Below are 24,613 nucleotides of genomic sequence, written 5' to 3' on the forward strand. Positions count from 1 at the left end.
ACAGAATTAGAAATTGGAGTCCTCTGTTTTGTTTTGTTTTGTTTTGTTTTGTTCCATTTCAAGTCAGAGTTTGTTGCACCATAACTTCCTCATGGCATTTTTCACTTCTGCATTTCTCAGAGTGTAAATCAGAGGGTTGAGCAAGGGTGTCCCAATAGTGTAAAACACAGCCACCATCTTGTCCACTGGAAATGTAGTTACAGGACGATTATAAGTGAATATACATGGGACAAAGAATAAGATGACAACTATAATGTGAGAGGTGCAGGTGGAGAGGGCTTTCTTTCTTCCTTCTGCACTCTGGTTATTCAGAGAATGTAAGATAAAAATATAAGAGGTAAGCAGGACAATGAAACTTACCATGCAGATAGCCCCACTATTAAAAACTATGAGTAAATTAATTAAATGAGTGTCCATGCATGCAAGTTTCAGCAAAGGTGTCATATCACAGAAATAATTATCGATAACATTGGGTCCACAGAATGGTAGTTTCAAAGCCAAGAAAATCTGTGCAGAAGAATGGATACAAGATACCCCCCAGGCCAGATTCACCATTGTACCACAGACACGCTGGCTCATGATAGTTGTGTACCGCAGGGGCTTACAAATGGCCACATAGCGATCTAAGGACATGAGGACGAGCACCAAGATCTCCATGCACCCAAAGAAGTGAACTGAAAAAATCTGGGTCAGGCACTCATTGTAGGAGATGACTTTCTTCTCAGATACAGAGTCTACTATCAACCTAGGAGCAGTGGTTGTTGAGAAACAGGCATCAGCAAAGGATAAGTAGAAAAGGAAGAAGTACATGGGACTCCCAAGTGTCCGGCTGTATCTTATGGTCATCATAATCAGTAAATTTGCCATCAGAGTTGCAAGGTATAGAAACAAGAAGACCACAAACACGACTTTCTCTTTCAGAACATTCTGGGTTAACCCAAACAGAATGAACTCATTCACACTGCTATTCAATTCCATGGTTACAATGAATGTAGAAACTGTTCATCTGCGGGGAAAGTTGGGGAAATAGTGACCTGGCAAGAGTGATGAAATTGGATTCAGAACTGCACTTTTACATTTCTAATTCCGTCAACACATAAACAAATGGCTTTCAGTTTTTCATATATTGAAATCACTTGGGAAACTTGTTTTTTTTGTTTTTGTTTTTCTTTCTGTGTTTTAATGCTGATGTCCATGCTTCACCATGATCATTAACTGAAGGTCTTCTTATGTGGACCAAGAAATTCAGGGGTAGCAAAGTTCTCACGTAATAGTTAGCTCTGCCAAGTTCTGAGAACTAAGGACTTTACTGTATGATCTTGATCAGATTACTTTAATGTCTTGTAGTTTTTTCTTCATTTGACAATTAAATACCCTAATACTTTATTAAGTATATACTTATGTGTATGATGTACATATAATGTATATGCAGCTCAATTTCTGAAAAAGAATATCCCTTATAGTCTTAAAATATATACACTTGGAGACTCTCTTAAAATACACATTTCTTGATTTGGACACAAGTTTGCATCTATTATTCCTGACCTCTTGAGTATCTTGTTTGGATTATGCTTTAAGAAGAAATTACTTCTTAATTCAGCTTCATGGTGGCCATAATTTTACCTTCTATTATTTCAATTTAGGAAATTAGCACAATTTATTTTTATTCTGCCTACAATATTTCTGTACATTTAATATTGATGTCAAATAATCTAGAATTTATTTTAGTATGAGTTTTGAGAAACTCTGATAAATCAACAATTCTTCAATGAATCAATAACAAATCAAATCAGTTACCAATATATACCATATACATACTTATATCTTCAATCTATGTAATGGGGCATATAAATATGTCCTCAACCTCTTTACAACCAAGTCAGAAGGATAACACACCTTTAGATAAGATCATTAATTACATAAGAATTACTATAAAACTATATGTGATAATACCAAGTGAAGTTTGGTTCCAAAAGAACAAAAGTCCCTTGATTATCAATTGGCTGGTCAGTGAAGTTCCAAAAATGATAAAGAAGTGAAGTATTGGCCTTAAATATGCAAACTGGAGTTCCCAACACAGTTCTCTGAAATTCAAGTAGGCCATAAGTTTATTCTCACTTTCTCGAAATAAAATATAAATTTCAAAATTACTGAATCAAATTGCCCATTAACCCCTAATAAAATTCCATACCTAAATAAAACTTAAAATTAATTTGCCATCTAGCTAAAATAATACTAGTGAAGTATGATGAACTAGAGATGTTATAACTATAGGCTGTGATTGGCAGTTCCAGTGGTCTCTGGCACCATTAGAAAAGAAAAAAAAAATGATTACATTGTTTTGAAACCTTAGATTCTTGGGGCACCTGGGTGGCTCAGTTAGGTAAGTTCCTGACTCATAGTTTTGGCTTAGGTCCTGACCTCACAGGTCTTGGGATCAAGCCCCACCTCTCAGGCTCCATGCTCAGCAGAAATCTGCTCAGATATTTTTTCCCCCTGCCCCTTCCCCCATTCATTCTCTCTCTCACTCTCTGTCTCTCTCTCAGAAACAGTAAATAAATAAATAATAAAATCTTACAAAAAAAATTTTTTTATTCCTAAAAAGTGTTGGAACCAATGATAGGGAGGGCTTGGCTATGAAGAGAGGAGCAATTAGGTGAGACAATCAGTAAAATATCATAGAGGGAGAAACATGCATAGCTTCGGGTTAACATAGAGATGATCTCCATAGATATAAATTAAAAGGTTGTAATAGAGAAATTTAGGGGTAGATAATGGACAATCATAAAAGCCAAGTGATGAGCTATATTTTGTTTTATTTTAAATAAGCAAAAAAAGGGATACCTGGGTGGCTCAGTGGGTTAGAGCCTCTGCCTTCAGCTCAGGTCATCATCCAGGATTCTGGGATCCAGCCCTGCATCAGGCTCTTTGATCAGCGGGGAGCTTGCCTCCCCCCTCTCTCTCTCTGCTTGCCTCTCTGCCTATTTGTGATATCTGTCTGTCAAGTAAATAAATAAAATTTTTCAAAAAAGAAAAAAAGAAGATTTGGGGCATTAAGACAAGAAAGTAGTATTTATAAGATATTCACATTTTATGAGATCAACACAACCACTCATAGTTCTATCACTGAATTCAATCATCATTTCTTCACAGTACCAGACTGTCTTATCTCTCAGATTTGGGGGGACTTCACAGTACTAGAGCAAGTTTCTTCTTTTCTTTAATCTTAATTTTTACTTTTTACCTGTTGAAATTTTACATTTCAAATTATATTGGTACCAATAGCAATCCCATGTTTTTCCAGGCCCATAGGCATCTGCCTCTATCTCTACTATTAACATGTGCTTTATTAAATACATACATATATTTAATAAATATATATTATACACACAATTGGAGAAGGCAATCCTAGATTATATATGGTTCCTGTTTTGTAATTTTCAAACATCATTGAAACAATATTCCTTTTTTATTAGTTCTTTTGAACTACACATTTTCTTGCAAGATAGGTGTGGCCCCTTGCTTTATGTACAGTAAATTCTGAATGCAGAGTTTCACCTGTGATCCAGAAAGTTTCAGTGAGTACAGTACAGTCAGGCTAAAATAGGAATGTGATGCTACTAGATAGCATTTTCACTCTCTAGCATTCACCCTCCACGTCATATAAAACATCAGATCCCTATCATCATGCAGATTGCATTCAATGGAAGACAAATCCTGAAATATCAGAAAAGGATGCCATCTGATACCTTAAATTCCAGTTCTGTAAAAATCAGGTCCTGTAAACTTCATGGTGAGGAAAAGGGAAAACTAGATACCCAAAAGAATAATGGTGAAGAGGAAGACAAGGCAAGGAGAGTATATAGTCAGAGCAGGAGAGAGGAGAGTGAGACTGAGGAGACACCAGGAAGAGAAGGGTTAGGGGAGAAGATAGAAAAGACATACAAAAGAGGGGAGTGAGCAAAAATATTGGAGAGGGTCATTTGGTCCAAGTTTTCATTGGAGCATTTGGCTTCTTTCTTCCTGACCCACCACACAATCCTTCACCCCAAAGCCAGACAGAAGTTGCAGTTGTGAGTCATAAGCAGGGGATTAACAAGGTCTTAAAAACCCAAGGGCATAGAATGTGCACTCTTATCTTATACCCAGCCCAGAAGCATCACCATTGACCTAAAACTTTTCAAATCAGGGGACTCCCCAAGATAGAAACTTCTCCCAAGATGGCCTCAATGCCATGCTGAAGTTTCTTGCTCTACCCCACCCCACATTAAGCAGAGATGATTTGAAAGTAAGAAAGCCTTGCACTGAGGCCAGAATAGGCTTGGGAAGCCTTAACTACCTCAGCCCCTCATGGGTGGAAATAGTGTCCAGGAACTTCGTAATTTGTTAGAAGACACTCTGAGTATAGATTCCATCAGATCAGTCTTGACAAGGCAATGTGAAGAAATGATCTCAGACAGATTGAAAAACTTACCTCTTTGCTTATGAGGAAATAGATGACCTCCAATAGAGTAATTTTTTTTCATATCTTCAACTTCAATTTACTTAGAGGGTGAATCATATGAAGCTTGAGTAAAACATGGAAACTGTACTTCACTGAGATTTGTCAATGTTTTTATCACAAGAGGTGATGGGATATAGAGAGTTTATGCAGAAAAGGGACCCTGCATGTGGCCCAACATCACACGGTTCCTCCCCTGAAACACTAATTTAGACAAAAACAACAAGGTCTAGATTGGAGTAGGGGAGATGTTTATGAAAAAGAGAAATTTCTTAATTCAGTTCCTCAAATCTTTGTGAAGGAACCTTATCCCTGCACTCTGAGAGAGAAATTCCTCTGAAGCCACCTCTCTTCCCAGAGTTGCTCTTTTGGGAAACACATGAGGTACTGATTTCTTCCACAGCACTGCATATTTATGGCAATTCTCACCCAAGTTTACGAATGCCTAAGGCAGGCGTCCAGCCTCAGGAACTCCAGGAAAACCATTACTCCCAACCCAGTCCCAAAGGATGTCCAATGTGCTACCCTGTTCAGATGGTCCATGGGCAAACACATGCTTTGGGGCCAATTAGTTAGCTTCAACTCACTGTGAACTGCAGGAGAGGAAAGTTTGTTTACTTCTCCATAAGCTTTGCTTAAGCCCATCTCTTCTAGAAGTCTGAAAGTTGTTGAAACCAGGTAAAGGCTTAGATACATGAACTATGTCAGGTAGACAGACATGAGCCCTAGCCTCACCATTATCTGCTATGTGATGTCAAACAAGTTTCTCACCTTCTTTAATTTCTAATTTTCTCTTAGGAAAAGTCAACTGGTGACAAAAATTTCCCTTTCTTTCTTTCTATCTATCTATCTATCTATATATAGATATAGATAGATAGATATGGATATATATATATTTCATATATGTATATTTTTTTAATTTATTATTTTTTTTAGAGAGAGAAAGAGAGCATAGGAGTTGCAGGAGGGAGGGCAAAGGGAGAGAAAGAATTTCAAGCAGGCTCCACACCCAGTGAAGAACCCTACATAGGGCTCAATCTCATGACCTGACCTGAAATCAAGAATCAGACACTCAACTGACTGAGCCACCCAGGAGCCCCAAATGCTTTTTTTTTAAATTTTTAATATTAATGTTCAAATCTCCCTTTCCTAATCTTAACTATGTTTCTAAGTCAATGTAGAGAGGAAGATAGGAAAAAAGGAAAAGGAAAGAATGTTTTAATACATGTCTTCTGTATTTTCTTTTTCTATTTATGTATGCATGTCATCCGTGGGGTAATGAATGGCTCAATCAGTTAAGTCTCTGACTCTTGATTTGGGCTCAGGTCGTATATACATATTTTTAGTTTTTTTTTTATGCTTTTTCTTGAAACATAAAAAAACTAAAATAAAATAAGAGTAGAGGGGAAGTGGGTCATGAAATCCAAGGTATGAGTTCCTCTTTTTCAGAACATAGTCATATGATATAGGAACTCATACTGCTCAGTTTCTGAGTATTCTTGATCTTTTCCACCCTAGAGTCCTGTTGTGTCTTCATCGATCACAGAGATCAATATCCTACACATAAGTTTCTTTTCACTTGAAATAGTGTAAGTTTCTGTTTCTAATCTCTCAGATGTTTTTGTCATTCCTCCACAAAGATTTACCAAAGCATGGCATGAGTGGCAAGAGTTTTCATGGGTAATTTCTCTTTCTAATCTTTCATTGAATCTTAAATATTCAGTAAACATAACCTCCAATACTTTTTAATTTACTATGAATACTGAATTACCAAGTCAGAATTGGTATGTGATCTAAGTGTGAAAATATTTTTCCTGGCACCATATTACTGGCTTTTTGTCTTTTCATTTTTCTTGTTCTCTTTCTTTTCTTTTTTTTTTTTCAATATATAAGCTCCTATTAAAGAGAACAAAACACACAAAACTTTTGTATTGAATATCTGACATTTATTCTTCACAATTTTTTTTTAAACTTCAATGTTTCATTTGCCACCACAAACCACCATCAGTCTGTTCCATACTTTCTTTATGACATTTTTCATTTCCCTATTCCTGAAAGTGTAAACCAAAGGATTGAGCAAAGGAGATAGAATGGTGTAAAAAATAGCCACCATTTAGTCAAAGTTGAAAGCAGATGGAGGTCACAATACACAAATATTCAGAGGACAAAGAAGAAAACCACAATAGCAACATGAGATCTGCAGGTGGAGAGAGCTTTCCGCTGCCCTTCAGAACTATGGGTTCTCAGAGAGAGCAAGATGACAACATAGGAGACAAGGAACAAAGAGAATATTATGATGCATAGAGACCCACTGTTGGCAACCACCAAAAGGCCAAAGATGTGAGTGTCAGTGCAGGCAAGCTCCAGTAATGGGCACAAATCACACATGAAATGATCAATGACATTGGTGCCACAGAAGGGCAGCTGGAAAGAAGAAAATTTGTATCATTGAATGCAGAAAACTCCCTGTTCAGCCTATACCCATCAGAATGCCACAGAGCCTCCAGTTCATGATAGTTGTGTAGTGTAGGGGCTTAAAAACAGGCACATAGTGGTCATAAGCCATGGCTGTGAGGACAATCACCTCCACCCCAGCAAAGAAGTGTTCGGCAAAGAGCTGAGTCAAGCAACCTCCAAAGGAGATGGTTTTCCTCTCATAAAGGGGGTCCACAATCATCTTGGAGGCAATGACAGTGGAGAAGCAGGCATCCAGGAAGGACAGGAAAGCCAAAAAGAAGTACATGGGGAGCCGAGGAGTACTGGGCTGCTGCTGCTGGTCACCACAATTAGCAAGTTGCCCCTGACAGTTGCAATGTATCCAAACCAAAATACAAATAATACTATTTTCTAAACATTAGGATTCTGTGAAAGTCCCAGGAGGACAAACTCAAGTTATAAAGCTTTGGTTTTGCATGATTTCCAAGGGAATGCTTAAAGCTGCCAGAAGAAACATGTAGAGACTACAATTATGAGAAAAAAAAATGTGTTTCAGGCCAGTTTAAAAAGTATATTAGTCATTAAGCAGTTGGTGTGTCCACATGAAAAATTATCTTCTGTGTTTCTAGCTTCACAAAGAACACAATATTCAAAATTTGTTGAAGGTGCTAGTGGGAGTTCAGGAAGAGTTGAGGAGGAGAAAAGTTATTATTAAATACTTTAAAAATGCCAGAGCTCCTGTAAGGGGGAAAGGAGGTATCCAGCTATGGAGAAAGAGTTTATCTCAATTACCAACTCTAGTCACTTAGCAGTGGCTTCCTGAAGTGAACTGTTGAGAAAGATTCTAAGGAAAGGAGCATGACACTGGAGTCATCATGTCCACCCATGAGCACAGAATAGGAGCAGAGGGCATTTGCATGCTATCCCTGCTAGAAGTTTGCCTGATCTGCAAACAGAAGAATAACATTCATGTTAAGAGGCACTTGCAAATCATGGCTACTCTCCAAATATTTCTTTAAACATCTGAAATGAACGTGGCCTTTAAGATGAGTTCATTCATTCCTTACAAAAGAGAAAGATACATGGGAAAACTCCATACAAACACAGAACAAGTATCCATGTGTTGAATTTTTTATTTTATTATTTGAAAATAAGAACAGAAGTTTAGAAAAAATAACCTATATCAGAGTGTTGCCATGTTGACTAAGTTAAATAACACACACACACACACACAAAATTGTTCTGGGCTGAGTGCCTAGAAAATGGTCCATGTTAGGTCTTGTCCTTATTATACTGGTAGGAAACTCGTGCATATAAAGATAAAGTTCAGAACAGATGGTAGGTCTGGGATGTTAACAGAGAAACTTCAGTCCTAACACTCAAGTCCTTCCCATGTTGTCAACAGGAAAGAACAAGAAATTTCCTTTCCTATCAAGAATGCAGAGCAAGTTGGCCTTTCAATTCTCCATCCACCTGTAGAGGTTCAAGCCTTCTGATACCCTTGTTCATGTGTGGATGAGGCCCTTTGATGAAGGACACAGAACAAATGAATGTAGAATCAGAAGATAATGCCCAATTACTTACAGATACAAACCAGCAACAATTTGGCATTATTTTTAAGCACAGTCTACACAAACAAACTGAGCTAGAAATTTTAATCCATCATAAGGTAAACTATGTGTTGTTTCAAATCATGCTTTTTAAAAATATACTAATTCTAAAATTGCAGTGAAAGTGCTTCACTCATGCAATCATTTGGAAAATACCTTTGCATTATTTCCAGAATGACAAACATGTTTGTGTTCCTTATAGTAGTAACTCCCACCCTAAAGGTTATTTGAAAAGTGTAGGGTGGTATAACCACTATACTGAAGATGATGTCATGTAATTTATGATAGTGAAAATTTAGAAATATCTAATGTGGTGAATAGGAGGATGCTTCTGTAATTCAGACTATGACAGATTGATACCACCTGATGCTGACAGTAAAACACTAATTAATAGTGTGAGAACATGAATGGTGAAGCATTTTTATGACATGTGAAAAGATAAAAACAACAAATGTATAGTAACTCTGCCCATTTATACAGATGTGTTACTATAATCTTAAAATCAAGATGTGAACATACAAAAATAATAGACTTTTATTTTTAGGAAGTATCTAAACAGAACTATATGAAATTTAAAATTAAAAATCAAGTTTACTTTTTTTAAAATGATTTATTTATTCTCGAGAGACAGTATGAGCAGGAGGGGCAGAGGGAGTGGGAGAGAGAATCTGAAGCAGACTCCATGCTGAATGCAAAGTCGAAGGCAGGGCATGATCGCAAGACATTATATCAACCATGTGAGCTGAAAGCAACAGTGAGATGCTTAAGCCAATGGACCACCCAGACACCCCTAAAAGTCTTCAAATCCACAACACCATCATTTTCCATCAATTTAGCTGTTCAGAAAAAAGGAGAGGGGGCTTGAGAATCATTTTATCAAGTGTCCAGTATAATTAATTTGTGGAGGTGGAACTAACATGATAACATAACATAGCTTCTTAAACTAAAAATGTTAAACTATTATGTTTTTCATAAATAGGTATATTATGGCCCAAACTTTCCCAAAGATTCAAAGGTCTATCCTTTCTCAATAGCCATACTCTTCAGTACACTGGAGGTGCACCAGAGATTGCTCAAGGACCCTCGTGGCTGTAAGCGGAACTGTGAACCATCTCCTGGGCTGTGACGTGGGGAATTTTGCCTCCCCAATCACCGTTTTGCCCACTATTTCCTTCCCATTCATTTTGGCACAAAACTAATTGTAGCATCAATCATTCTGAAAACAACAGAAATTCCTGTTTCAACTTTCAAGTATATTTTTAAAACTATATGAGAATCCCAAGAATTCTGATTTTGGAACATTTAATGTCTTCATTAATCTCTCCAACCCTTTCTTCATGTGCGTCTTGATGCCTATTTCTGTTTTACTCAACTTCCTTCTTTTCCATCAGTTTATCTTCTCAATCACTGATTCTCTTTCTATCTCATTTACCCAGGCTGTTAGAGTATCCAGTTTAGAATGCAACTCATTTTTTTTTTTTTGGTTAAAGATTTTGTTTATTTATTTGACAGAGAGAGATCACAAGTAGAATGAAAGGCAGGCAGAGAGATGGGGGGGGGGGGGAAGCAGGCACCCTGCTGAGCAGAGAGCCCCATGCAGTGCTTGATCCCAGGACCCTAAGACCATGACCTGAGCCAAAGGCAGAGGCTTAACCCAGTGAGCCACCCACATGCTCCTAGACTGCAACTCATTCATAGCATTTTATAATCTGACCTGACTGGATCTCATTTCTGCACTTAGAGATTCTATATTGTCACTAATACTGTATGCAAGCCTAGCTCTTGACTTTATGATTGCTCTCTTGAATTCTCTCTCTGACATCTTGCTTATATCCGTATCCATTAGCTCTGTGACAGATGACATTAAGGAAAAAAGAAACATACAAGCAAAACTATATGAGGAATCAATAGCATGGTCACCATTGTAAGTAATATTCTGTAATCATATTTCAGGCTAAATTTAAGATTTTATGCACTTATTAGTACATATCAGTCACATATGAATGTATTTTAAATATACATATACATAGTTATTATAAATTAAAAGAATAGATTAAAACTCTATTCTTAATTATTCTCCCTAAAATCCACTGTATTTTTTTATCAGGATCATTATTTACTTCAGCAATAATAAGATTTATTGTCTGTCTAACTAAGCATATTCTATCCCCTACAGTCGGGGAAATTCATGCTCTTTAGTTCACCTTCTTCTTTTTTCAATATTTCTCTGCTGAGTCACCTAAATGTTTTATAATCTTACTAGTTCTGGAATTGAAAAAAAAAATAAAATTAAAAACTTTCTCTCTTTCTACCTGTGGCTTTCCTAAGGGATGCCGGAGCTTTCTTTTTTTCTATTGTCTTAGCGATTTAGCTCACTTTAAGAGAGACAAACCCCAACAACCAGCACCAAAGCAGTGCAAAGATTCAGCCATTTAAATACTCTTGAAATATTCTGAGACAGAAATCTAATGTTACTTTTGGCCTCAAATGCACTTGAAGAAGATTAAGTGGACATGTTTAAAATCAGAAGCCTCTGCTCTGTAGCTTGAGTAAGAAACTTGTTTACTGGGGGAAGACAAGATGGCGGGGAAGTAGGAGGAGGCGCCTTTTCAACCTGTACCCTAAAGTGAGCTGATTACCTACCAAAGAACTCCGATCACCCATGAAATCAGCCTGAGATCAGAATTATACACGTCTGGATCTCTACGGGGGGCAGAAGACGCCAGTGGGCAGGTAAAGTGGAGTGGGAACGTCGGACTGATATCAGAAGATAAACAAAAGGGGGAGGGAGCCACCAGAGGCGACCGATTGGAAAATAATACCCCAATACGAGAGTGCCCTGCATCTGGGGACCAGCATTAACTTGGAGTCTTGTTGAAAGCACTCAAAAGAGCAAAGGTTCGTGGGGGGAAATTGTGGGAATCGGGGCGGCTAGGGACAGGGGCTTAAGTCCCCAGACCCAGGACAGCCTCCCCTGGCGCTGAGCCAGAGAGTGTGGTGGAGAAACCTGGTCTTTGTCCCTGAGCCACCAGCGCGCCCAAGAACGAGTGGAGTCTGGCTCCAGTGAGGGGCTGGGAGCCACACCAGACGGCAGAACGCGCACCTTGCTGGAGATACGCGCGTGCCTCACCCTCCCCTGAGAGAGGTGCACGAACGCCCAGCCTGGTGTTGTGGGACCCATGCCATGATAGAGCCAATAGAGCCGATAGAGCCAGAGACGCCGGGCCCCAAACCCTCCCCTGGGAGAGGTGCACAAGCCCGGCGCTCTTAGCCCCGGCCAGCGGGAAAATCTCAGTGTGCGATCGCTGCTTGGAACCTCTCTGGTGGTCTGGAGCTGCCCAGACAGCCACAGCTGCCTTGGTTTTGCGTACAAGCAGGAGATCCTGCGTCCCCAGGCACCGCGACTCAGAACCTGCTCTGCCAGGGGCACAGCGGCTGCAGCACCTGCAGGGGAGCAGACTGAGGCTTCTCTCTGAGAGGGAGGACGGGGTGCAGTTTTCTTTCCTCTAAACCTGCAAAAACCATCAAAAGCTGTCAAGGCGAGAGAAAAGAAGTGAACAAACATAAAAACCTCCAGAGAACAAAAGCCTGAAAAAACTGTTTTTCTCAGAGCCCACCCCCTTGAGGGGGGTGGGAGGACTTAACTCAGGGAACATCATTGACTGAAAACCCAAGTGGCAGCCCCCTCCCCCAGAAAACAAATCAGGAAAAAAAAAAAAAAAGACTACAAGAGAACAACCACCACTACTTCATTGATACAACTTTTTTTTTTAATTCATTCCCACTATTCTGGTTCATTTTTTTTTTCTTTTCTTATATAGATAATTTTTAACCTATTTACCATCACAGTGAGATGTCCAGTACATCAAATTCCATAATAAACTTCTAACCTTAATTTTTTGATACATACACATGTGTTTTTCTTTTGCTTTTCTATTTTTTTTTAATTTTTTAAAAAAATTTTAGTTTAGTTTAGTCCAGTTTATTCCCTTTTTATTTTTATTTTCTAATATTCATATAGAGTTAAACTTCAAGGTAACCCTCTTTCTCCAATCAATGCTACCTCTATAGGTGAACCAATTTTTAATCCCCCTTTTTCTTAGGAAAGTTGAGTCCTTTAACAAAGATATCAAGATACATCCAGGAAGAATCAAAATAACCTTCCTCACCCACACTGAGAATCTATAACCATGCTCCCATCTTTTTCTTCTGCCAGTGTCTCTGTGTATTTATGTTTGTCCTGATAGTATATAAATCTTATACTTGGGGTTCTTCTTGACGAGGCTCCTCCTTTTTTTGCTTATATATATATATATATATATATATATATATATATATATATTCTCTCATCATATACTTTTATCAGTCTTTTTGTTTGTCTGTTTATGTTTGTATACATCATAAATCTTGCCCTGGGGCCCATTTGGGCTGAACTTTCTCTTTTATCTTCCCTTTTTTTCCTGTCTCTCTCTCTCTCTCGTTTCTTTTTCTTTTCTTTTTTCTCTCGTTTGGGTGGGGAATCCTGAGTGCTCAGAAGCGTTCCAGGGTGCACCTTGACGGCACCACGGTTGATACATCCAGCTACATCTGTTCAGTCATCTCTCACCAAAATGACTAGGAGGAGGAATCCCCAACAGAAGAAAAATACAGCGGATGGGCCTTCTGCAACAGAGCTAATGGCTATCAACATAGACAATATGTCAGAAAGAGAATTCAGGCTAACAATTATCCAGGCAATAGCTAGGTTGGAGAAAGCCATGGATGACCAAATGGAATTGATTAGGGCAGAATTGAAAGCGACGAGGGATGACGTTCATAATGTTAGGGCAGAGCTGAAGGCCACCAGGGATGAGGTTCACAATGCTCTCAATGAGTTCCAATCTAATCTAAATTCTCTAAAAGCTAGGGTAACTGAGACAGAAGATAGAATTAGTGATCTGGAGGACAAACAGATAGAGAGAAAGGATCAGGAGGAAGCCTGGAACAAACAGATTAGAAGCCACGAAATCAGAATCAGGGAAATAAATGATGCCATGAAACGTTCCAACGTCAGAATTATTGGAATCCCTGAAGGGGAGGAGAAAGAAAGAAGTCTAGAAGATATAGTGGAACAAGTTCTTCATGAAAATTTTCCAAATCTTGCGAATGGAACAAGTGTTCATGTACTAGAGGCAGAAAGGTCTCCCCCCAAGATTATAAATTCAAAAAAAAACATCCAGCCACCTCATAGTAAAATTGAGGAATCATAATTGTAGATACAATCTCTTGAATGCCGCTAGGACAAAGAAGCTCCTTACGTACAGAGGAAAGCCCATCAGAATAACGTCAGACATGTCCACAGAGACCTGGAAAGCCAGAAAGGGCTGGCAAGATATATTCAGGGCACTAAATGAGAAGAACATGCAGCCAAGAATACTTTATCCAGCAAGACTGACATTCAAAATGGATGGAGAGATAAAGAGTTTCCAAGACCGGCAAGGCTTAAAAGACTATGCAACCACCAAGCCGACACTGCAGGAAATATTAAGGGGTTTCTATAAAAGAGGGAAAATCCTAAGAATAGCATCGAACAGAAATATAGAGACAATCGAAAGAAAGAAAGACTTCAAAGATAACACAGTGTCAATAAAAACGTATCCCTCAATAATCACTCTCAATGTGAATGGCCTAAATGCGCCCATAAAACGACACAGGGTTGCAGATTGGATCAAACGACAGGACCCATCCATATGTTGTCTACAAGAGACCTATTTTGAACCTAAAGATACACCCAGCCTGAAAGTGAAGGGATGGAGAAGCATCTTTCATGCCAATGGGCCTCAAAAGAAGGCCGGGGTAGCGATTCTCATATCAGATAAATTAGATTTTAAACTAAAGACAGTAGTCAGAGATACAGAAGGACACTACATAATTCTTAAAGGGACTATCCACCAAGATGATCCAACAATTGTAAATATCTATGCCCCCAATATGGGAGCAGCCAATTACATAAGAAAACTATTAATCAAGATAAAGAGTCATATTGATTTGAATACATTAATAGTAGGAGATCTTAACACGCCTCTCTCAGAAATAGACAGATCATCGAAGCAGAAAATCCATAAAGAAATAAGAGCATTGAATGACACATTGGACCAGATGGACCTCATAGATATATACAGAACATTCCACCCTAAAACAACAGAATACTCATTCTTCTCAAGTGCACATGGAACCTTCTCCAGAATAGACCACATACTGGGTCACAAATCAGGGCTCAACCGATACCAAAAGACTGAGATTATTCCCTGCATATTCGCAGATCACAATGCTTTGAAACTGGAGCTCAATCACAAGGAAAAGTTCAGAAGGAACTCAAACACCTGGAAGCTAAAGACCACCTTGCTTAAGAATGCTTGGATCAACCAGGAGATCAAAGAAGAACTTGAACAATTTATGGAAACCAATGAGAATGAAGACACTTCACTCCAAAACCTATGGGATACAGCAAAGGCGGTCTTAAGGGGGAAATACATAGCCATCCAAGCCTCCCTCAAAAAAAATGGAAAAATCCAGAATACATCAGCTGTCTCTACACCTTAAAGAACTAGAGAATCAACAACAAATCAAACCAACTCCACACATAAGAAGGGAAATTATCAAGATTAGAGCAGAGATCAATGAGGTAGAAACCAGAGATACAGTAGAACGTATCAATGAAACTAGAAGCTGGCTTTTTGAAAGAATCAATAAGATCGATAAACCATTGGCCACACTAATCCAAAAGAAAAGAGGGAAAGCCCAAATTAATAAAATTATGAATGAAAAGGGAGAGATCACAACTAACACCAAGGAAGTAGAAACAATCATCAGAAGTTATTATCAACAGTTATATGCCAATAAGCTAAGCAACCTAGATGAAATGGATGCATTCCTGGAAAACTATAAACTCCCAAAATTGAACCAGGAAGAAATTGACAACCTGAATAGAACGATATCTAGTAACGAGATTGAAGCAGTGATCAAAAACCTCCCAAAAAACAAGAGCCCAGGACCTGACGGATTCCCTGGGGAATTCTATCAAACTTTCAATGAAGAAATAACACCTATTCTCCTGAAGCTATTTCAAAAAATTGAAGCAGAAGGAAAACTTCCAGACTCTTTTTAATGAAGCCAGCATTACCCTGATCCCCAAACCAGGCAAAGACCCTACCAAAGAGGAGAATTTCAGACCAATATCACTGATGAATATGGATGCCAAGATTCTCAACAAGATCCTAGCAAACAGGATGCAACAGCACATTAAAAAGATTATCCACCATGACCAGGTGGGATTCATCCCTGGGTTACAAGGATGGTTCAATATTCGCAAATCAATCAATGTGATAGAACAAATCAATAAGAGAAGAGAGGAACCACATGATCCTCTCAATTGATGCAGAAAAAGCTTTTGACAAAATCCAGCATCCGTTCCTGATTAAAACGCTTCAAAGTATAGGGATAGAGGGAACATTCCTGAACTTCATCAAATCTATCTATGAAAAACCCACAGCAAATATCATCCTCAATGGGAAAAAGCTTGCAGCCTTCCCGTTGAGATCAGGAACACGACAAGGATGCCCACTCTCACCACTCTTGTTCAACATAGTATTAGAAGTCCTAGCAACAGCAATCAGACAACAAAGAGAAATAACAGGTATCCAAACTGGCGAGGAAGAATTCAAACTCTCTCTCTTCGCAGATGACATGATTCTTTATATGGAAAACCTGAAAGACTCCACCCCCAAACTACTAGAACTCATACAGCAATTCAGTAATGTGGCAGGATACAAAGTCAATGTCCAGAAATCAGTGGCTTTCTTATACACTAACAATGAAAATACAGAAAGGCAAATTAGAGAATCGATTCCATTTACTATAGCACCAAGAACCATAAGATACCTCGGAATAAACCTAACCAAAGAGGTTAAAGATCTGTACTCGAGGAACTACAGAACACTCCTAAAAGAAATTGAAGAAGACACAAAAGGATGGAAGACCATTCCATGCTCTTGGATCGGAAAAATAAACATCGTTAAAATGTCTATACTGCCCAGAGCAATCTATACTTTTAATGCCATTCCGATCAAAATTCCACCAGTATTTTTCAAAGAGCTGGAGCAAATAATACTAAAATTTGTGTGGAATCAGAGGAGACCCCGAATTGCTAAGGAAATGTTGAAAAACAAAAATAAAACTGGTGGCATCACGTTACCTGATTTCAAGCTTTACTACAAAGCTGTGATCACCAAGACAGCATTGTACTGGCATAAAAACAGACACATGGACCAGTGGAACAGAGTAGAGAGCCCAGATATGGACCCTCAACTCTATGGTCAAATAATCTTCGACAAAATAGGAAAAAATATCCAGTGGAAAAAAGACAGTCTCTTCAATAAATGGTGCTGGGATAACTGGACAGCTATATGTAGAAGAATGAAACTTGACCATTCTCTTACACCATACACAAAGATAAACTCGAAATGGATAAAAGACCTCAACATGAGACAGGAATCCTTCAGAATCCTCGAGGAGAACATAGGCAGTAACCTCTTGGATATCAGCCACAGTAACTTCTTTCAAGATATGTCTCCAAAGGCGAAGGAAACAAAGGCAAAGATGAACTTTTGGGACTTCATCAAGATCAAAAGCTTCTGCACAGCAAAAGAAACAGTCAACAAAACAAAGAGGCAACCCACGGAATGGGAGAAGATATTTGCAAATGACAGTACAGACAGAAGGTTGATATCCAGGATCTATAAAGAACTTCTCAGACTCAACACACACAAAACAGACAATCATATTAAAAAATGGGCAGAAGATATGAACAGACACTTCTCCAATGAAGACATACAAATGGCTATCAGACACATGAAAAAATGTTCATCATCACTAGCCATCAGGGAGATTCAAATCAAAACCACATTGAGATACCACCTTACACCAGTTAGAATGGCCAAAATTAGCAAGACAGGAAACAACGTGTGTTGGAGAGGATGTGGAGAAAGGGGAACCCTCTTACACTGTTGGTGGGAATGCAAACTGGTGCAGCCACTTTGGAGAACAGTGTGGAGATTCCTCAGGAAATTAAAAATAGAGCTTCCCTATGACCCTGCAATTGCACTGCTGGGTATTTACCCCAAAGATACAGATGTAGTGAAAAGAAGGGCCATCTGTACCCCAATGTTTATAGCAGCAATGGCCACGGTCGCCAAACTGTGGAAAGAACCAAGATGCCCTTCAACGGATGAATGGATAAGGAAGATGTGGTCCATATACACTATGGAGTATTATGCCTCCATCAGAAAGGACGAATACCCAACTTTTGTAGCAACATGGACAGGACTGGAAGAGATTTTGCTGAGTGAAATAAGTCAAACAGAGAGAGTCAAGTATCATATGGTTTCACTTACTTGTGGAGCATAACAAATTATATAGAGGACATGGGGAGATGAAGAGGAGAAGGGAGTTGAGGGAAATGGGAAGGGGAGGTGAACCATGAGAGACTATGGACTCTGAAAAACAACCTGAGAGTTTTGAAGGGGCGGGGGGTGAGAGGGTGGGGGAACCAGGTGGTGGGTATTGGGGAGGGCACAGATTGCATGGAGCACTGGGTGTGGTGAAAAAACAATGAATACTGTTACGCTGAAAATAAGTAAAACATTTAATTAAAAAAAAAAGAAACTTGTTTACTCTTAAGGTCCTTCTCTGTCCCATTTTTTAGGCATTTGTTGTGGGACTATAGAATTGTGTATTATATATAATAACATTGTAAATAGTAAACAGCAGTGAAATTGCCTTCTTGTACATCAGTATTCTTTACAGCTGCAAAGAAGCTCACCTTTTAACCTAAAATATCATGATGGAGACAACATTAGAAGATGAATGATGAATGAGAGTGTAATTAGAAAGAATAAAAAAATAGGATTACATGACTAGGACCAAAATAGGTACATGCTGCATTTCATCAGCATTTGGATTTAACTTGAAGACAAAAAACCAAATGAGTTCTAATTTCATTAGCTTTGATGTATTAGGTATGTTGATGTTTAGGTATGATGTATTAGGTAGGATGATTAGGTACTCCTAATCCTCTAAAAAATGTTTGCATTCTAACAACTGCTATTTATTGAGCACATATGATTGTGTCAAGTGCTGTCCTGTGAAGACCACATGAATTATTTTGTTTCCAAATCCTTTGAGACTTTTCATATATAATCTATATTAAAAATGAATATTTAGGGTGAAAAAGTTATGTAGCTGGCCCAAGGGTACACGGCTAAGTGATAGACTCATGCTTGCATTAAACTTGGTAGCTGGACAACACCATTCTTTTAAGTACTACCTCACACTTTAAAATACTCTCTGAAAATGCAAAAATGTGCATTATAAATCTCACCGTTTGTCAGTTTCTTAAAGATTCTGGTGATGACAATCTCCTATACTGCACAGAGAAAAGGCCCTTCAATATCTACCCAAAACATGAAGTTTGTTCCCAAGTTTTACTTGTACATGTAAGAGGGAGAGGAAAAGTAACTCTGGCTGACAAAGTAGAGAATGTGACCCACTACTTATCAATATTCAACATGATCTCCAGGAAAAAAGTAAAGAGGCAGAAGTTTCCTCCTTGATTTCCAACTGCAATTTAAAGAAGTTTCCCTGAAAGGTCATGACCCTGTAGAACTGTTTCTCTGTTCTCATCAGGGTTTGGCAATTTCCCATCAGTATGATTTTTCAAGACACTGTTTCCTGTGGTTTGATTTGATCAAGTATTTGCAAAACTATTATGTCTCCAACCAATTGAAATTTGTTTTTTTGTTTTTGTTTTTGTTTTTTTTCCCAAATTCTTCTGGGTTTCCATTTGAAGACGTTTTCCATTCCCTTCCTAGTGAATAGAAACCTGTGCACTGGGATGGAATACAGTATCTCTGTGCAGCATTAAGCAAAGTGCCCATGTGCTTACTTAATACAAGAGCTGAGCCCTGGGATGAAGTACAACATGAATCCACAAGGACCTGTAATGTGTTGGGAATAGAGTAGCAACAGGTGCTTGTTAAAGATTAATGCATTCTATGAATAATGTGCAAAGAAGTATAGACTAATCTAAAATCTACTTTTTTTTATTCCTCAGAACTTAAGCTATATATGCTATCACTTTAAAACTAAAGCACACAATTTTTAAAGATTAAGGGAATTTTTCTCTTTTCCATTTTTTTAAAGAGAAGGAATGGCAGGTCTGTATACTCTGAATCTAGGTAGCCCTGGGATTGAAGCTTGAGGGAAACGTAGACTTAGCTCACAATGTCCCTTCAGAGAGGGTCCATATACAGGGGTCTGTTGTTCTACACACTCTTGTATCCTACCTATTTTTATATCTATTCACATCTGACAAAAGAAGCAGAATTGAAGTGATTGATCAGAAAAAATTAACTTGCAGAACCACCTTCACCTGTGGTATTTTGGGACAGGTGTTATTCACCTGTGGCATTAAGGGATAAGTATTATTATCTTTTCACTGACATTTTAGAGAGATTCCCTGACCAGAAGAAGCATCTGACCCTGATCACATTCCTAGAGGAGATGATCTTCTAAACACATGACTCAACAGCAGGACTCCAGCAATTAATCCTGGAACTCTGGACACTACTTTATTTTTTTTTTAAGATTTTGTTCATTTATTTGACACAGAGAGAGAGATCACAAGTAGACAGGGAGGCAGGCAGAGAGAGAGGGGGAAGCAGGCTCCCTGCTGAGCAGAGAGCCCGATGTGGGGCTCGATCCCAGGACCCTGAGATCATGACCTGAGCCGAAGGCAGAGGCTTAACCCACTGAGCCACCCAGGCGCCCCTGGACCCTACTTTAAACCACACTTGGCATCTTCTACTTTATCTATGCCCTATTTTCTTTATCACTAATTATTTGGTTCTGTTAGAGGAAATGAGAGCTGTAACACTGAAATAATAGTGTGAAGGTGGGGGAGACAGATAATATAACAAACATGTTATTTGTGCAAATATTAGGTGAAGTTGCAAAAAACAGCCTTACAAATCAAAAATGAAAAAGGACAGAGACAGGCAAAAGAAATGTATGAAATGGGGGTACCGAGTAGAGGGAGATAAATAGCAACTTGTCTTACTAGAATTAATCCAATAAACCATTCTACCCTCAGATTTAAAATCCCTCCTTCATCATTTATTAATTTACAAAATCTATACCAAGTTTCCGAAGATAGATGGCTTAATCTCTGGGCCATTTCTTCCACTCTTTAAAGCTCTTTATTAACAGGCCTACAGCAAAATGTTTACAAAGCAGAGCTTTATGGTATGTTCTGGTTTGTAGAAGATCCTGTCCCCTATCTCTATGTCCCTCACACTGGTTTTATTGCCAAGGATATTTGAACATAGCTACACATACATACAAATTTTAGAATAAGTTTATTAATTTTAATGAAGATACACTTTGTCATTCTGGTGGAGGAGTGTTATTAATTCATCATAGAAAATGGTGTCTCAAAATTGGGAATTACTGGGCAGAGCCAGTCAAATTTCCCAAAGAACCACTGCCTAGGTAAATACCCAGGTTGAGATAGAGTGAATTATTGATGGAGTTCTAGAATTTCAGGGAAAGAGGAGGTACTTTGTATTTTCTTATTGTCTGATTAGAACACAGAATGATTCTTCAGTCTTCTGACTGGGATTAATGATGGAGTCCATAAGATAAAAAATGGGAAGGACTACTCAATTTAGGGACACAGATGTCACTGGTGACGTTGAAAAGAGCATTTTCAGTGTCAGATACTGAAGCATCCCTGGAAAACTTTTATGGAGAATAGAAAGAATTGGGAAACAAGCATTCAAGAACCTCTTAAGTTTTGCTACAAAGAGGAGACAATGGAATGGAGTAGTGGCTGATAAAGGAAATAAGACCAAGGAAGGATTTCATTTTAAAAATTAAAGAAATAGGGGTGCCTGGGTGGCTCAGTGGGTTAAAACCTCTGCCTTCGGCTCAGGTCATGATCTCAGCGTCCTGGGATTGAGCCCAGCATCAGGCTCTCTGCTCAGCAGGGAGCCTGCTTCCTCCTCTCTCTCTGCCTGCCTCTCTGCCTACTTGTGTTCTCTGTCTGTCAAATAAATAAATAAAATCTTAAAAAATAAATAAATAAATAAATAAATAAAAATAAAAGAAATGACAGACTGCTTCTTTGCTGAAGCAAATGATCCATTAGTGAGGGAAATATAGGTGAAATAAGAGATGCCTTTATGTAAGTGATAAGGAGGTGAGGCTCAGAACACAGATTGTAAAGAGATTGGTTGCCTTTGGATAGGAGCAAGGTTATGTGTCTATTGGAGAAGGTAGAAAGGTAGTACATATTTGAACAGATGCTGGTAGATTGATAGTCATGACTGTGGAAATGCTCTTCCGATGGCTTAATTTTTCTCAGTGAAATAAGAAGCATGTTCATCTAATGTTTCTCCATTAATCTGATGCTTGAAATAGCTTTTTAAGAAGATATTCTTCTCCAAACTAAGGCACCATTTTGCTTTATTTTGCTCTGCCTTTGTATCATGAATTCAATCATGTATTGAATTTTTCAATACTAATATAGAGAAAATCTTATGATTTATGAGCTAACATTAGTAAAAGCAAGTTCCTTTACAAAGGAAGTAAGAATAAAATTTGTTTCAGATGTTACTGTTAAGAAGTCATGCACTGAACTCTGAAATAATATGTTTAATGAGTAAAGATACTTAATGTGAATTAATTTGGGGAACCATACAAGAGATAAGAGAAGAAATTTGTATTCAAACTGACAGGAAGTAATTTCAACACAAATGATAAGAACAGGTCTTACTTATGTAATAGAAGATGGAGCTTTTGGTCCTACTTTTGACTCTAGGAAAATTCTTAAATGGGGCACAAATATTTGAGGCTAGGACTATCATTATGATCCTTCCAGTTATGTAATTCTTTAATTAAAACAGAAACATTACAATCCTTTTTTTTTTTTTTTTTTTGCTAACAACAGTTATTTATGCTGCCATGGGCTTTTTCTTCTCTTTTGACATGAGTCAAGATGAGGACATGTAAAATGAATCCAGGAATGAAGAGGCAGAGAGTACCTTAGGCGAATGCCCAGGGAAAGACATCAGGAGAGACTTGTTTAAAGAGATGGAAACTTCACCATAAGGAGATAAAAATGGAAAAAAAAAATGAGATGGAGGCAGCCAAGGAATAGCTCTAGGAAAGAGAATTTTAGCAGCAAGGAGAGTAAGAACAATCAAAAGCCCTGAACCAGGACTGGAATTATTGAAAACCAGAATTGAATTATTAAAAAAAAAAAGAAAAAGAAAGAAAGAAAAAAAGAAAAGTAATAAAAGAAAAGAGGAAAAAGGATGCCCACAGTCTTGTAAGAAAAGGGATGGAGCAAGTGTACTAGAGAGGTAGGAAATAACTTCATTATAGTATCTTAATCTGACTTACACTCTTAAAAGATGCCATTGGCTGCAAGGTGCCCAATGATTTAAAATGAATGGGACCGGCAGGATCTCATTGTCCTTGTAAGAAAGATCTGTCCTTAGCATGTAAGCCAATGACACCCAGAGTCCCTCGTTTCACCAGTTTCCTCATGGCATTTTTTACCTCTGTGTTCCTCAGGGTGTAGATCAATGGATTTAACATGGGAGCAACAATGGTAAAGGACACAGCCATTGCCTTGTCTATGGGGTAAGTGGCCACAGGCCGCACATACAGGAAAATGCATGGCACAAAGAACAAGATGACCACAGTGAGGTGGGAGCCACAGGTGGAGAGGGCTTTGCGCCGCCCTTCAGAGCTGCAAGACCTCAGGGAGCAGAGGATGACCACATAGGAGGAGATGAGGATAAGGAAGATGGTCACACACATCACCCCACTGTTGAGGATGACTAAGAGACCCAGGGTGTGGGTGTCCATGCAGGCCAGTTTCAACAAGGGAAACAAATCACACATAAAGTGATCAATGACATTGGGGCCACAGAAGGGTATCTGATACATGAAGAGAAGTTGTATTGCTGCGTGGAAAACTCCCCCCAACCCGGCCCCTCCCAGCAGCAGACAGCACATGTGGGAGCTCATGATGGTCGTGTAGTGCAGGGGCTTACAGATGGCCACGTAGCGGTCATAGGCCATCACAATGAGAAGGATGATCCCCACACCACCAAAGAAATGCTCTGCAAAGAGCTGGGTCAGGCAGCCTTCTAATGAGATGATAGTGGTCTTGGAGAGAGAGTCCACAATCAACTTGGGGGCAATGACAGAAGAGTAGGTGGCATCCATGAGGGACAAGGAAGCAAGGAAGAAATACATAGGTGATCTCAGACTCTGACTTGTGATCACAGTTACCACAATGAGTAGGTTTCCCAACACTGTGGACACGTACATGGTTAGAAACACAGCAGAGAGTATTTTCCGCAGCTCCGGGTTCTCTGTAATGCCCAAGAGAATGAACTCAGTCACGTTGTTTGGATTCTTCATTTACTATGGGCTGATATAAGCACACCGCTCTGAGATAGAAAATCTACAAAAGAATATTGTTTTTAATTAGTAATAACTATGTGTTTGGACAATTTTTAGACTGTGTCTCATACCCTCTTGACCTGCTTTTTTCTTCAGCCTCTAATATGGTAACCAGCTGCTAACGGCATAACCTTATAACAGCTCCATCTTAATTGATCCCAAATGATACAGTGAAAATACCTAGAAGTATCCAGGAGAAAACTTGCCTCTGGATACTTAGGCAAAGGCTGTCTGCCCTTTGGTGGGAACACATTAGAGACCACTACTTTAAATGGGAAAATAAAATAAGGTTCTCTTAGGCTCCTCTAAAACCCAAAGACACGCTCTTCATATTATCCCTTTCATTAAACAAAGTGCACAGCTTCTGGGACACTGTTTACAGTCTACAATATGGGCTAACCCCAATCTATAGCCCAAGAACTTCAATAATGTTTTAGTAGCTCTAATAAAGTAGAAGGAACATAGTCTCAGAATCAGGAGAGCTGGGTATTTT

At 38.7% G+C, this 24,613-nt stretch overlaps 1 protein-coding gene and 1 pseudogene across 2 annotated transcripts; both read right to left on the bottom strand.

Annotated features, from left to right (window-relative positions):
• Positions 1-63: 63 nt before the first annotated feature.
• Positions 64-24,078, bottom strand: LOC308350767 (olfactory receptor 4A47-like; the record flags this gene model as incomplete). The annotated part of the gene is made up of 2 exons (XM_080816261.1): positions 64-998; positions 23,163-24,078. 2 exons carry the CDS (start codon positions 24,076-24,078, stop codon positions 64-66), a joined length of 1,851 nt encoding a protein of 616 aa, XP_080672387.1.
• Positions 6,483-7,415, bottom strand: LOC308350258 (olfactory receptor 4C15-like; annotated as a pseudogene). Its single transcript has one exon. The product of its transcript is annotated as an olfactory receptor 4C15-like (transcript).
• Positions 24,079-24,613: the final 535 nt, after the last annotated feature.

Source organism: Martes martes (assembly GCF_963455335.1).
Source record: "Martes martes genome assembly, chromosome: 10".
NCBI lineage: Eukaryota > Metazoa > Chordata > Mammalia > Carnivora > Mustelidae > Martes > Martes martes.